Raw genomic sequence first — 14,707 nt, forward strand, 5'->3', positions numbered from 1 at the left:
AAGTTCATGACAAATTTGAAAATCGGCCCAAAGTTAATGATTTTTTGCGTAATTAACCCTAATCTTGTTTCCTTACATCACCATGATCAAATCATGCATAGTTGTTGGACAATATGAAAATGAAAGCTTTGATTAGATGTAGTTGCTGAAGATGACTTTAATTTCCAACATGACTTTGATCAAATCATGCATGGCTGGATCCTGATGCTTTCATTATATAGGTAAAAGTTCCTAGATTGATAAAATAATTTAACTTGATCAAGTGTTTTATTTACACTAGCAGAAAGAACGTAATGTTATTTTATTTGATAATTTATTAATTTAAAAAATCTATTAATTCATTACTTTTATTAAATAATTTATTGAATGGATATATTTATTTATAAGCCATATCAATAGCTATAGAAATATATCACATAAATTTAGTGTAATATCTAATGAATTAATATATTCTTATAAATATATAAAATGTAAAATAATTTTAAAATAAAATATATAATATGGGTAAAATAAACAATCCACAAGTTATGCATTAAGATGTCTTAGGTTCTTTTTCTGTTAATATAGATGATTCGATGTGTGATAAATAATTCGACCTACACGCTAATTCAATCAATTTTATAAGCTTATTTATCTCATCACCAAATCAAACATTTTCGTAAAGGAGTTGGTGCGATTTGAACTCTTCGACCTTTTACCTTACGATGATTAGGATGATAAACATTAATTAATTGTTTTGTAATTAAATTAATCATGCGTCAGTTTTAATATGTCCAACTAACCAAAATTATACATTTCAATAATTTTAGTATTATATTTTATCAAACATCATATTAATACCTAATAAATTGATAAGAATCATATTTAAAGTGATATAATCAATAATACGAAATATTTTTTATTAAATATAGTATGGGATTAAAAATAATAAAGGAGGTCTCCCATAAAGTGGTGAAAATGATATTTTTCTCAAAATATAAACAAAAGAAGTGATCGTTGCATATAACCAACTCTAATTTAAAAAATAAAATAAAAGTTGGTCCCACCATCGTAACATATTTTGCTTAAGACTGAGTTGAGAACAGAGAGGAGAGTAGCGGAGAGAAAGAGAGGCAGTGTCAATGGCGGCAAGCTCAGCTACCGCCGCAGAGAGCGACGCAATGGAAGCTGCAGCTCTAGTAGGCGACGCCGTCAGGGGATGCGTTGACTTCAAAGGTCGACGCGTTCTCCGCTTCAAGTCTGGATGCTGGAGATCCGCTTCCTTCATCATAGGTAGTTTGATGCGTCTCACCATTTTTTAGTTCGTTTATTTTCATTTTTATTGATAATTGTTCAAATAAAAAAATAAAAAACGATTGTAGGAGTTGAAATGGCGGAGAGGTTTGCTTATTATGGAATCAGTTCGAATCTGGTCAGCTATCTGACCGGTCCGCTGGGCCAATCCACGGCGGCGGCGGCGGCGAACGTGAACGCGTGGGCCGGTACGGCGTCGATCTCGCCGTTGCTAGGCGCTTTCGTCGCCGATTCGTTTCTCGGGAGATATTGGACGATTATCGTCGCCTCCCTGCTTTACATCTTGGTAATCAACTGGTTGAAATTGGAATTGTGTTTTATGGTTTCCAAGCTTGAAGATTTGATTGTCGTCGATTTAGTTATAAAAAAGAGATAATTGCACTTCAATACACGAACTTTCACGAATTCTAGTTTTGACATGAGCTAAAATTCTACCTACAAATATATGAACTTTCAATTGCTCTAATTTTACATACGGTTGTGAGTTGCCTCCAATTAATGTTGAGATGAACGCTTGAAATGTCAACATGGCTTAAACGGTTGATGTACTAAAGAATGTGGTTGGATGTCTACGCCACTTCAGCTAGTCACGGTGTCATTAATTTGTCACTTCAACTAGCTACAATGACATTAATTCGCAGAATTGACAACCGTGTGGGAAATCAGAAGAGTTGAAAGTTTGTGTATTTGGAAGGGGATTTTTAGTTCATGTGTAAAACCAAAATTGGGTGAAAATTCGTGTATTTTAGGTGCAATTACCCCTAAACAGATGTTGAAATTTTGAATGTTGGATCCATATATAGGGGCTTGGCTCACTGTCTGTATCAGCAGCTCTCAATCCATCTGATTCCTCATCTCCTCCCTTGATTCATGTGATCTTCTTCTTCTTCGCATTGTATTTAGTCGCATTTGCAGTAGGCGGCCACAAGCCTTGCTTGCAGGCGTTCGGAGCTGACCAGTTTGATGATGAGAATGGGAAAGAGCTCCAGTCAAAGAGCTCATTCTTCAATTGGTGGAATTTTTGCTTGTGTATTAGTGTTGTGTTAGGTCTATTAGTCTTGACCTACATTCAAGATAACCTGAGTTGGGAACTCGGCTTTGGAATCCCCTGCATTGTCATGTGTTTCGCGCTATTTGTCTTCTTGCTTGGAATCGTGACATACAGATTCCAGGTGAAGAGTGATGATGGGAGGAATCCGTTTGTGCGGATCACTCGTGTTTTCGTGTTAGCTATGAAAAACCAGCATGCTGTTGCACCAGTAGACATGGCAGCTGTGGAGGAGGAGGGAGCTCACTTCAGGTAAACCAATGCTCGATACAGTTTAACACTTCGTCTTATATTTTTCGATCCTTGTGATTGTTTGTCAAGTAAATCAAGTGTTTAGCTTTAAATGAAAGTTCAGTTTTCAAATGAGTCGAGCAAGGAAAGCATAGCCCCTTTAAATCTGGTTTCTAATTCTACTTCCCCTGTAACAGTTCTCCGTGTTAGCTATCCTTTAGTTAAGGCCGGTCGTGACACAAGAGTGGTATCAGAGTTTTGTCAAGTACAGTAAGATGCCCAAAGATACATGTCTTCATACATGTATCTCAACTATGTTATCTCGTTGCTAATACTCTGAATATCTTATTAAGTTTTTAGCCTTTTAGGTTTCTCAAACTAGCAGTCTTTGAGATATTTAAGTTTTGATCCATTGTGATCTTTGTTCAATATTCAAGTGTTATTTTATGAATTAATGTTTGATAATTGAGTCATAGAGAAATCAAGCATGATCCCTTTATGTTCCTGCTTTTAATACCCTTCCCTGATCATGGTTCCCCGAATTTGCTATCCTTAGCAAAGGCTGATCGTGACATTCACTGAACTATGGGAGAAATTAAGTGGTGTCGTGTCGTGTCGTGTCGTGTTGTTGTTGCTTATTGTGATGAAAATTTGGTGTTTGTGCTAGATTTCTTGATAAAGCATCACTAGAGCATAGTGGCGAGGAAGTTTGCAGCATGAGTGATGTCGAAGATGCAAAGTCAATTCTAAAGCTTCTCCCAATATGTTTAGCATGTTTGCCTTTTGCCATTGTGTACTCACAATCCACAACTCTCTTCACCAAGCAAGGAGCCACGATGGACCGTCACATCACTAGTGATTTCCAGATCCCAGCTGCCGCCCTTCAGGCCTTCACACCCGGCTCCATCATCCTCTTCGTCCCATTCTATGAACACGTCCTAAACCCCATAGCTAGAGCCATAAGCCACAAACCAATCGGTATATCACTGCTCCAGAGAATCGGAACCGGCCTAGTTCTTGGCATAGTTTGTATGGTCGTTGCAGGCTTCACTGCAAGGAGACGTTTGGAAATATCTCTTGAACATGGGCTGCTCGACTTGCCTGCGGAGACTGTGCCGATGAGTATATGGTGGCTGGCGCCTCAGTACTTGGTTATGGGGGTTGCTGATGTATTGACCTTCGTTGGCCTTCAGGAATTCTTCTATGATCAAGTTCCTGGCGAGTTGAAAAGCATGGGGCTTGCTCTGTCATTTGGTGTGGCCGGTGTTGGTGGTTTCTTGAGCAGTTTCTTGGTATCCGTCGTGGACAGGGCCACGAGTGGGCATGACCGGGATAGTTGGCTGTCGGATAACTTGAACCGAGCTCATCTTGACTACTTCTATTGGCTCCTGGCTGGGCTTAATGCCTTGTCTGTTGTGTTATATATCTACTTTGCTAAGTCTTATGATTATAGTAAAAGGATCACTGTCTGAAATTACAGAGGTTTCTTATTATTATTCCTTCCATGTGAAATCACATGTTTCAATAAAATCTTCTCATTCAAATCCAGTTTGAGAGTTCTAGCATTTCATTGCGCCGATCTTGTTTTCTAACATATATGTAAATCACCATGATCAAATCATGCATAGTTGTTGGACAGTATGATATTGAATTTTTTTTTCAGATGTAGTTGCTGAAGATGGCTTTAATTTCCAACATGACTTTGATCAAATCATGCATAGCTGGATTCTGATGCTTCCATTATAGGTCAAACTGTCAAAGTTCCTAAACTTGATTGATAAAATAATCAAGCTTAATTAAGTATTTTATTTGCATGGTTCGACTTGTAATGAATAACTCTATCTGTTTTATCAACTTAAAATTAAGTTGATTATTTGATCATTCTTTAATCCGATCAATTTATTAATCTTATTTATCTCATACACCAAACTAAACATCATCGTAAAGGAGTTGGTGCGATTTGAACCCTTTTGACCATTTTACCTTAGCAATTTTGTATTTTATACTTTTGTTTTCATTCTCTCTTAACAAATATTTTTGAACAAGTTCCTGTATAATAAGCTTAAAAAAAACTACTTTATTTAGATTCCCATATCATACTGTTGTTAACATATGTGGGGGAAAAAAAAAAAAGAAAAAAAAATCTATCTAAAAAAACAAAAAACTAACAGCATCACTTATCTTATATAGGGGTAATTATCCTTTCAGTCATATTGTAAAAATAGTTTGACTTTTGAAATACTGCAAAAATAACTTTTGGGTGCAAAAAAAAAAAAAAACACTTAATTTTTGGGTGCAAGTTGTATATACGGTGGGTTTGAAATATTGCATTTCTTCATAATAATATTTACTTTTATTTATAAGGATTTTTATTTTTGGTTATTTTCACTCGTTAATACTTTTATTCTTAACTATTTGGTCAAGTAATTATTATCGTACAAAAAATAATTATTTTTACAATGAAATGTAATATTTCTAAATTATTATATTTATTCACAATAATTGTTTCTTTTATTCATAAGAACTTGTACTATTATATAAGTATTTATTTATGCGAACAAATGTATATCTTATGCTTATTAAAAATTTAAAAGTAACCCGCCGTATACGGTCAACCGCACAGGAGACCAACCCTAATTACCCTAATTAATTATAGCTGTATGTTTACTATAAAAATTCATTTTACAATTAATTACATTTAAGGGTCCCTCATAAAGGGTATTGTTAAGTAGATTTTGGGTAAATAATTTAATTACAAGGGTAAAATTATAAAAATTATTTGTGGAATTGAATAGTATCCAAAAATAGGGTGTGCATAAATTTGGAGGACGTACAAAAAAAAAGTACACATAAATATGGGGGATGAAGGGAGTATAATATTTTCAAATGCAATAAAAACTATATTATGTAAAATAAGAAAGATGAGAGAAAAATATTTTATTTTGAAAATTCTAACTTGTATAACTTTCTTATTTTAAATCTATTATTTACATATATCAAATTTAAAGCTCTTGTCATAATCTATAGTTTTATATGTACTAGCAAAAAGAGCGTACGTTGTACACATAACTAATGTTATTTTATTTGATAAAATAAAAAATATAAATATAATGTTTATTATATTTAATTTTTCAATTAACAATTTGGTCTATTTAATTGTATTATTTATCTCTTACTTTTTTTAGAAAATCTATTAATTGGATAATTTATAAATGAGTCAAGAATTGGTAGACGGAGGGAGTATAATTTATTGGATAGATATATATCACACAAATTAATTTAGTGTAATATCTAATGAATTAATATATTCTTATAAATATATAATATGTAAAATAATCTTAAAATAAAACATGTAATAGGGTAAAATAGGCAATCCACATGTTGTGCTGAATGCTCTTTTTATATTAGTATAGATATTGAATATTTTATTATTAACTAAAATTCATGTTTTTAGGAAAAAAGAAAGACAAAAATAAAAATAAAACAGCAAAAAAGAAATAAAGAAAATATTATACTACAATTTATGAAAAAAATTATGTTTAGTTTGAGATTTCCATATTGAGAAATATTTTCATGTTAAAATTTCTACAAGAGATGTAGAATTGCAGAAAAATAAAATAAAAATATCTTATTAATCCACGCAGTACCATGATTAAGAAGAGAGCATGAATCTCAAATAGTATTATATAATAATAATTTTGAACCTTACCTCATGGACAATTTACAAAATAAATTAAAATATTCATACCGATTTTTGGACTTTCACGTAAGAATTTCGAGCACAAAAATATAGGCACTACAGAAAAAAAAAAAAAAAATCCACTAGTAGCAGGTGGCTTGGTAGATATTAAGTGTCTTATAAAAATTAGTGATATTTGATGATGTAACTAATCAATAATAATTACACTTTTAAACGTCACTAATTTTGACACAAAATATTAGCTACCAAGTCTCATGTCAGTAATTGAAACTTGTTTTGTAGTGAGGCTAGGGTTATATTTGCGATTTTAATCCAAACATCAAATATATTCTTGCAGCTCAGACTCAAAGATCAAGTCATAAATAAACTATAATTAATTCAGTCTCATATGAAATTCACTTTTTATGAAATTTCTCTATAATCATTTTTTTGTAAAATTATTATTAGTCAAAGAAATGAAAAATACACTCAAACTTTAGCTATTTAGATGACTCAAACTCTCGATTTATTGATTGAAAGAAAAGCGTCTTACCAATAGATCGTGCTTCATGGTTAATTTTTCTATAATCATGAAATTACAGAAATTAAACAAGAACCTGATGGGGCTGAAATCATAATGAACCTACTGGGGCTAAAATCATTATATGGAGATATTTGTGAAAATATGCGGATACTATTTATAAATATTGCTATTTGAATTATTGCCATTTTGAAATATCTTCACTCTGGTTGATTACGGGATTATGGCATTGTGAAAAGTTTAATTTTGTGTTACTTCAAAACAAATCATTTTTTTTAGGTACTTCAAAACAAAACCATTAAAAATGTTAAATTCAAGATTCGTATTAGATTTATATTGATATTGATGATTTAGACTACTGCCATGGAAAATGTAGACTTTTTTCCCCATTATATAGTCATCAATATTATGCTATTGAGAGTTTTGATATGAAAAATTAAACTTTAATATCAAGTTCACCTAAAAAAGTAATCTTTTCGTTTCATTTTATTTGGTCTAATTTTATTTCGGGTCGTTTCATTTGACTAGGCCTATTTCATTTTTTATTAACAAATTTTTATTATAATAGATATGGGTTTACATACTTTTCACTACAATTTTATTTCTTTTAAAAAATTGTAGGGAAAAGAATTAGATCAAGTAAATTGAGACAGAGAGTACTTTTATCTTTTAAATATAAAAATTAAAGAAATAAATTAAACACTACAAGTGATCCAGTGGATAGTATACGTGACATACTAAGTCTCACTCTATTACAAATGCAAATTATTTGTGTTGAATGTTAGGTACATTATTTTTTTTTGCGAAAGAATGTTAGGTACGTTATTTTTTTAATTTTTTTTTCTTTAGAATTACCAGAGATGTTTATTTATTATTTATTATTATTTTTAGCAACTCGCATGCAGACGAGACATTTACACCACACAAAGATAAAAAAATAATCAAATAAGCAATTCGTATGCAAGCGGGACCTCTACACCATTATCTCACGCAGGTGGAACCACTACCCACACAGAAGTGGGAAAACTCCCCACACTCAGGCGGAATTGAACACAACCTCTCACAATGAAAATTTTTTAAGTGCGTCAACTTTGCCACTTGATCTAGGTCTCATTGAAAATGTTAGGTAAGTTGTTTATTATGTGGACCGTACACGTGGAAAATAATATAGTATTTCAGCCAGTAATCCCTTTCTTTGGGTAAGAAATCCATATATGGCACTAGATCATCTTCTTAGTCTTGTCTAAAAACAGTTGGAAAATTATCATGAATATTTGAATTTGTGGAGTTAGTCTGAATTTTCAATAATTTGGAGCAAATGGGATATGAGAGAGAGAGGGAGAGAAAGGATATCGGAGTTGAGGGTGGTGGGCTTTCCGAAGCGCAAACTCGGCTACTAGATGTAGATGATGTGGTGGCGGGCTTTGCCGATTTTAAAGGCCGCCCCGCCGTCCGATCCAAATCCGGATTATGGAGGTCTGCTTCTTTCATCATAGGTACCACCGTTCAATCCCATTTCTATGTATAAGTAATTATCTTTTCCATCTACATTTTGATTATTGAGTGAGCCTTCAAGTTTGCAGTAGTTAAATATGTTATGAAACCTATTGTTGGGATTAGGCGTGGAAGTGGCGGAGAAATTTGCATTTAACGGAATAATTTCAAATCTCATCACCTATCTGACGGGGCCGTTAGGACAATCGACGGCGTCTGCGGCCGCAAACGTCAATGCATGGAACGGCGCGGCGGCGCTTCTGCCGCTGTTGGGTGCTTTCGTGGCCGACTCATTTTTGGGCAGATACCGTACCATTATTATTTCCGTTGTGGTCTACATTTTGGTTAGTGCGTACTTACTACTCACCACAGCAAATTTCCACCTGAGAATTTTTGTTTTTCACTTTCTATAAGAATTTACTTTTGTTGTACTTATATATTAAATATAAGAAAATTATTGCATTTGGACTAAATATATTTCCCTATTATTAGTATTCATTATTATAGTTGATAAACTGAAAGCTAGGGTATATATAGAACTTTTACAATTGTTTGAAATAAAAGTTAAGTATAATTCATAATATTATTAAAAAGAATTGTTTTTATAAAAATATTACTAAAATAGTAGATATAATAATGGGGCACAATGACACAAACTCTTTAAATACAAGTTTCTCAAGTAATTTTAAAGGATATTTGTCGTAAAGTAGACGAACTTTTAACAAATTTCGTTTTTCATATAATCTTTTAATTTTTTTATAAAAAAAATACACCATATTTTAATTTTTTTTAATTTTTTTTCCACGGGTTCGAAGCTGAGTTGAACGTCTAAATTTCCAGTATGGCATAATCGTTGGCTTACTAAAACACGTACGGTGTCGTTCTCACTTGTATGAAACAACGTCGTTTCTAATAAAATAACATATGAGCATCTTCAAATAAAAAATTGGGGGATTCATTCATGTCGTCTTTAGCAATTTAGGGCTCTCAAAAGAGATAGTCGTGTCCATGGGCAACAACTCACCCTCACCATCTACCCTTCGAGGATGAGCGTGAGTTGTTGTCCATAGACATGGCTAGCTCGATTGAGAGCCCTAAATTGCTGAAGACGACATGAATGAATCCCCTAATCTTTTATTGCAAATATCCCTAATTTTAACCTCAAACTTGTATTCTCATAACATGGCACATGCACCAGCATTAGTCTCAATTAGATGATTTCGATCTGCCTCGTTTAATTTGGGAATTTTGATGAAACGGATAGAGCCTGGGCTTCTTGTCTCTGTCGGCTTCTCTTCACTCTGACTGCAAAGCCGAAGCAAATAACTCGAAGTGCTCTCCTCCTTTACTGGAACTCGTTTTCTTCTACCTGTCTCTCTACTTGGCTGCATTTGGCGAAGGCGGAATGAGGCCTTGCATACAAGCTTTTGGAGCCGATCAGTTCGACGGGGACGACATCAATGAGTCGAAATCCAAAAGCGCCTTCTTCAACTGGTCGTATTTCGCAATGAATGCAGGCTCTCTGCTAGCCCTCTTGATCTTGAACTATATTCAAGATAATCTCAGCTGGGATCTCGGCTTCGGGATCCCCTGCTTCGTCATGATCCTTGCCCTCCTCTTTTACTTGTTCGCCTCCTTCACCTACCGCTTTCGCCTACACACCGATGCGGAGAATCCCTTCGTTAGGATTGGCCGCGTTTTCATCACCACCCCTTCTGCCTCTCCTGATGCAGAAAAAGCCAGAATCAAGTAAGTAGTTGTCATAGATGATTGCTTGCTTTCGGTTCATCTATGCCTGACCTATCATATGTTTCTCGACAGGACCGCGTCCGATGGGTGCAGGTGCAGCGGACGGGACATTGACGACGCCAGGGCGCTCCTAAGCCTCCTCCCCATTTGGTTCACTTGTCTGGGCTTCGCTGTCGTCTTCTCGCAAAGTTCGACATTGTTCACCAAACAGGGCCAAACGATGGACCGTGAGATCTTTCACGGCCTCGAGATTCCCGCCGCCACGCTGCAGTCCCTGTCGTTCCTGACTGTCGTCATCCTCATGCCGGTCTATGACTGGGTCCTGGTCCCGGCCGCCCGGGCCGTGACCAGGCGACCCGCAGGAATATCCATGCTCCAGCGAATTGGAGCTGGATTGTTCCTGTCGTTGCTCTCTATGGTGATTGCCGCGCTCGTTGAGATGCGGCGCCTCGCCACTGCGGCCGAGTACGGGCTGGTGGACGACGCGGGCGCGACTCTCCCGATGAGCGTGTGGTGGTTGGCGCCCCAATACGTTCTGTTCGGTTTGGCGAACGTGTTTGCGATCGTTGGCCTTCAAGAATTCTTCTATGATCAAGTCCCTAGTGATTTGAAAAGTATAGGGCTTGCCCTGTACCTCAGTATCTTGGGAATTGGGGATTTCCTCAGCAGTTTTTTAATAGCTTTAATCGAATTCCTCACGAGTCGAGCTGGGCATGATAGTTGGTTCGCCAACAACATGAATCAAGCGCATGTTGATTATTTCTACTGGTTGCTAGCAGGGATTAGTGCACTTGTGATGTTAGCTTATGCTTTCTTTGCAAAATCCTATGTTTATAAGGGAAGAGATTTGGAGTATTCTTATTAGAGTATTTATTATCTATGCAACTATAACTCTATATAAATCAAGTATTACAGTAAGATTTATTTTGTAGATAATGCATGCATGAGGTAAGTGGGATGAGTTCGAATTGGAATCTTCTGTTATTGTTTGACATTAGTATTTTGTTTTCTATTGCATTTAACAATAGTATAGCTTCTTCCATCAAAAAACAATAGTATAGCTTCTTTGAGTTTGTAAAATATTGTCAGAATGTCTTAAGATCATAATTTCTTATAATTTCTAAAGTGTAAAATTTTGAAGTAGCTAAAATAAAGCATAAAACACAATTTATGGTCACACATTGAAAAAACATAAAATTTGGCCATTTTTATTGATTTAGACGTTTTTACCCTTAATGAGGCCGACCGGGTAGGATCAGGCACGCGGGTTGCGTATCGGGTCGGGTTATAGGCACTTATGGCACTATTAGTGCCATAAGTGCCAAAATTTTACTTTGATTTTATTTTGGATTTCCGTTGGCACTTATGGCACTAATAGTGCCAAAAGTGCCAACGAAAATCCTAAATAAAACCAAGTAAAATTGTCATTTTGGCACTTATGGCACTAATAGTGTCATAAGTGCCATACGTGCAACAGAAACAACAATAATAGAATCAAGAAATCATAAATGGATAATCTAAACTCTAAATCGAACATCTAAACCCTAAATGGAACATCTAAACCCTGCGAGGAAGTGTTTAAAATGGTCCTTTTGGCACTTATGGCACTAATAGTGCCATAAGTACCAACGGAAATCCAAAATAAAACCAAGTAATAAAATGATGCGTATGGCACTTATGGCACTATTAGTGCCATACGCGCAGCGGGCGTTGGCTTTTCCCCGCGAGCGCGCAACTCACCCATAAGCTTCCAGCGGCCGAGTAAAAATGACAAATTAGGCATACCACCTAATTAATGGCCATATTTTGATGTTTTAAGATTAGGGGCCAAAAATTGATTTTCAATCTTCATTATGGCCATTTGACTACATTGTTTCATTTCTAAACCTTATACTCATTTTTCTAAGGTGATGTATTTGATGGGTGGAGAAAGAGTTCAATAAATTAGAAAAAAATGATGCTTCCTCCGTCCTTAAAAAATACTCCTCACTTTTCGTCATTTTGATATGTCCACAAAAATTAATCTCTTTTCATTTTTGAAAACTATCTATCACTTGGTGGACCATATTATCCACTTACAATACAATTAATTATAATTATAAATACTATTTTTTAAGTGGCCATGGGTCATTTCTACACTCACAATACAATAACTATTTTTATTAAAACATGTGCCATCCACCTTTAGGACTATTTTTGGTGGACGGATAGAGTAATAGTTAATACAGTTATTTTAGAAAATAGTGGATCTATTCGGGTGCCTCCAACAAAAAATTCGAATTTCAACTTCAAATTGCTACATCAAATTTAGAAATTCATCTTTTTTTCTCTAACATCTAGTCTAATAATAAATGAGTTTTTAACTTTTAGGAGGTGATTGGTATGATGGAATGGAATAAAGGTGGAGTGGAATGCAATGGAATGAGGGTGAAAAATGAATCACAAACCTTAGTGATTTCTATGATTTGTATGCACAAGGAATACCAAATTGTGATTCTTTGTTTAATTCAATTTCTATATTTGGTAGTTAGAAATAAAGTTTAGGAATGAAATGAAATTATTTTATTTTATTAATATTAATCCATGTATATGATTGTATAATGTGTTGCATTAATTTTAATCCATATATTAGACTATTGCTTATATAAAGTTGATAATATTTTATTTTTTTCTAAAAATATTTTTTTATTCAAAAAATGTTTTTTATATTTTGAATAAATAATAATAATAATAATAATAATAATAATAATAATAATAATAATAATAATAATAATAATAATAATAATAATGTTGAGAATAAAAAAGTTAGTCAAAAGATAAAGTTAGTCAAAAGATAATCAAGGATCCCTTAATTATAGGGATCCTCATGATGTTGTAGGGATCCTCATGATGTTGTAGGAATCCTCATGATGTTGTAGGGATCCTCATGATGTTGTAGAATATCAGCTCCCTTTCTAAACACTATAAAAGGGGATGATTGTATCAGCAGGAAAAATCAAGAAAAAGAAATACAAGAACAATATTCAAGAAACAAATTCTCTCTTCTATGATGATAACATGTTTTTTAACATGGTATCAGAGCAGGTTAAATCCTTGAAACTCAGAAAAATATCATCATAGTTTCCAAATCCCTTACTCAAACCTTTTTTTTTTCGATCAAACCTGTTCTTATCTCACGCTGTTTCTCCTGAAAACAAACCACAAAACAAAACATGTCAGAAGAAACCCAAATTACCGATCCAAAAACAACAGCCTCACAAGAATTATCACTACAGATTGCAAATTTAGTGCAAAACTCAAACACCATCTCGCTGGGAATCAAGCTTGATGGCAATAACTACGCCCTATGGGCTCGCCTCATGAAGGTGGCCATAGGGAGTAGAGGGAAATCCGGCCACATCACCGGCCGACCACCACCTCCAAAAACAACGGATCCCGACTACTACAAATGGGAGGAAACAGATCTATCAGTTTTTTCATGGCTCATACAAAACATGGAAACAAAGTTAGTGGTGAACTTTGCTCAACACCAAACGGCAAAAGCTGTCTAGGATAGCCTCGCTATCACCTATGGAAGCGGGGTCGATCCTTTTCAGATTTACGACCTTGAAGTTAAGGCCAACAAAGTAAGCCAAGGAGTACTTACTCTGGAGGATTATTGGAACGAACTGCAGGCGATTTGGCTCACCATCGATCGAAGGGAGCCGGATCCTCTCGGGTGTTGTGAAGAAGGAATCAATAAATACCGGAAATTAATCGAGAACCGGAGACTCTATCAATTCCTCTCTGGGTTGGATCGGAAATACGATAACATCCGGCGAGACATCCTCAAAGAAACACCCATTCCCTCAGCCGAATCGGCTTTCTCAAAAGTAAGACGAGAGGCCGCCCGGCTACAGATCCTGCAGCCGGCAACCAACTCTACCGAAAATAAAGGCTCATCATCGGGAGAAATAGGGGCTGGACTCGCCTCCTCCCGCCACCACTCTGGAACCAGCGGCCGACCACCCCACGCTGCCAGCACCTCCGGCGGCAGAGGTCCCGGCTTACCATTTTCGAAACCAAAAAGGGAGGACAAATCGAAGCTCATTTGCACAAACTGTGGAATGACGAGGCACACCAAAGAAGGGTGCTTTCGACTCATCGGCTACCCCGAATGGTGGGAAGCAAAAGGGAAGGCGGCGGCCGGCGTTGATGGCCGAGAGACCGCCGGATCGGCGGTAGCCGTGGGTGGAGCCGAGAATTCCGAGAGAGGCGTAACCGCGACCGCCTTCCCAGGCCGAGATGGCCGAGGAAACAGCAGGCTGTCGACTGCCGGAGCCTATGCCGGCGTTAATGGAGGCGGAGCAGTGAGAGGAAATAAAGGCGGAACCGAGAGAGGAAAGGAGGAATCAGCGGCTGATTTCAGTCAAAGGGAGAGAGAGGCGAGATTGTTCGGTCAAAGGGAGGAAATATTAGGTATAGGGTTTGATGAATATCCATCAAACCCTCCCATTTTTGCCTTCTCTCAATTTCAGTCCCCTATTTTTCGAAAATTACAAAAGAAACCCCATTTTTTTGAGTCTAGTCCCTCAAGTTTAGGGAAATCCCAGAATGAACCCCATGTTATTCAAAACAGCCCCACAGTTATGCAAAAGTCTAATTTTGACCCTAAACTTTGTGAAAATTCGAA

At 35.9% G+C, this 14,707-nt stretch overlaps 2 protein-coding genes across 2 annotated transcripts; both read left to right on the plus strand.

Annotated features, from left to right (window-relative positions):
• Positions 1–993: 993 nt before the first annotated feature.
• On the plus strand, positions 994–4,120 carry LOC131010220 (protein NRT1/ PTR FAMILY 5.10-like). Its single transcript, XM_057937641.1, has 4 exons — positions 994–1,272; positions 1,362–1,579; positions 2,097–2,593; positions 3,240–4,120. Exons 1-4 carry the CDS (start codon positions 1,122–1,124, stop codon positions 4,042–4,044), a joined length of 1,671 nt encoding a protein of 556 aa, XP_057793624.1. The 5' UTR covers positions 994–1,121; the 3' UTR covers positions 4,045–4,120.
• Positions 4,121–7,952: 3,832 nt separating this feature from the next.
• On the plus strand, positions 7,953–11,032 carry LOC131010228 (protein NRT1/ PTR FAMILY 5.10-like). The gene is made up of 4 exons (XM_057937653.1): positions 7,953–8,288; positions 8,413–8,630; positions 9,551–10,035; positions 10,108–11,032. The coding sequence occupies exons 1-4, from the start codon at positions 8,111–8,113 to the stop codon at positions 10,898–10,900; spliced, it is 1,674 nt and encodes a 557-aa protein (XP_057793636.1). The 5' UTR covers positions 7,953–8,110; the 3' UTR covers positions 10,901–11,032.
• Positions 11,033–14,707: the final 3,675 nt, after the last annotated feature.

Source organism: Salvia miltiorrhiza, chromosome 2 (assembly GCF_028751815.1).
Source record: "Salvia miltiorrhiza cultivar Shanhuang (shh) chromosome 2, IMPLAD_Smil_shh, whole genome shotgun sequence".
NCBI classification, from domain to species: domain Eukaryota; kingdom Viridiplantae; phylum Streptophyta; class Magnoliopsida; order Lamiales; family Lamiaceae; genus Salvia; species Salvia miltiorrhiza.

Excerpts from the sequence above, each read along its gene's own strand:
- LOC131010220 (XM_057937641.1), top strand. The coding sequence starts at position 1,122 with ATGGCGGCAAGCTCAGCTACCGCCGCAGAGAGCGACGCAATGGAAGCT. Across the intron at positions 1,580-2,096 it reads CCTCCCTGCTTTACATCTTG|GGGCTTGGCTCACTGTCTGT; the intron begins GTAATCAACTGG and ends ATCCATATATAG. Across the intron at positions 2,594-3,239 it reads GAGGAGGGAGCTCACTTCAG|ATTTCTTGATAAAGCATCAC; the intron begins GTAAACCAATGC and ends TGTTTGTGCTAG.
- LOC131010228 (XM_057937653.1), top strand. The coding sequence starts at position 8,111 with ATGGGATATGAGAGAGAGAGGGAGAGAAAGGATATCGGAGTTGAGGGT. Across the intron at positions 8,289-8,412 it reads GTCTGCTTCTTTCATCATAG|GCGTGGAAGTGGCGGAGAAA; the intron begins GTACCACCGTTC and ends TGTTGGGATTAG. Across the intron at positions 8,631-9,550 it reads CCGTTGTGGTCTACATTTTG|AGCCTGGGCTTCTTGTCTCT; the intron begins GTTAGTGCGTAC and ends TGAAACGGATAG.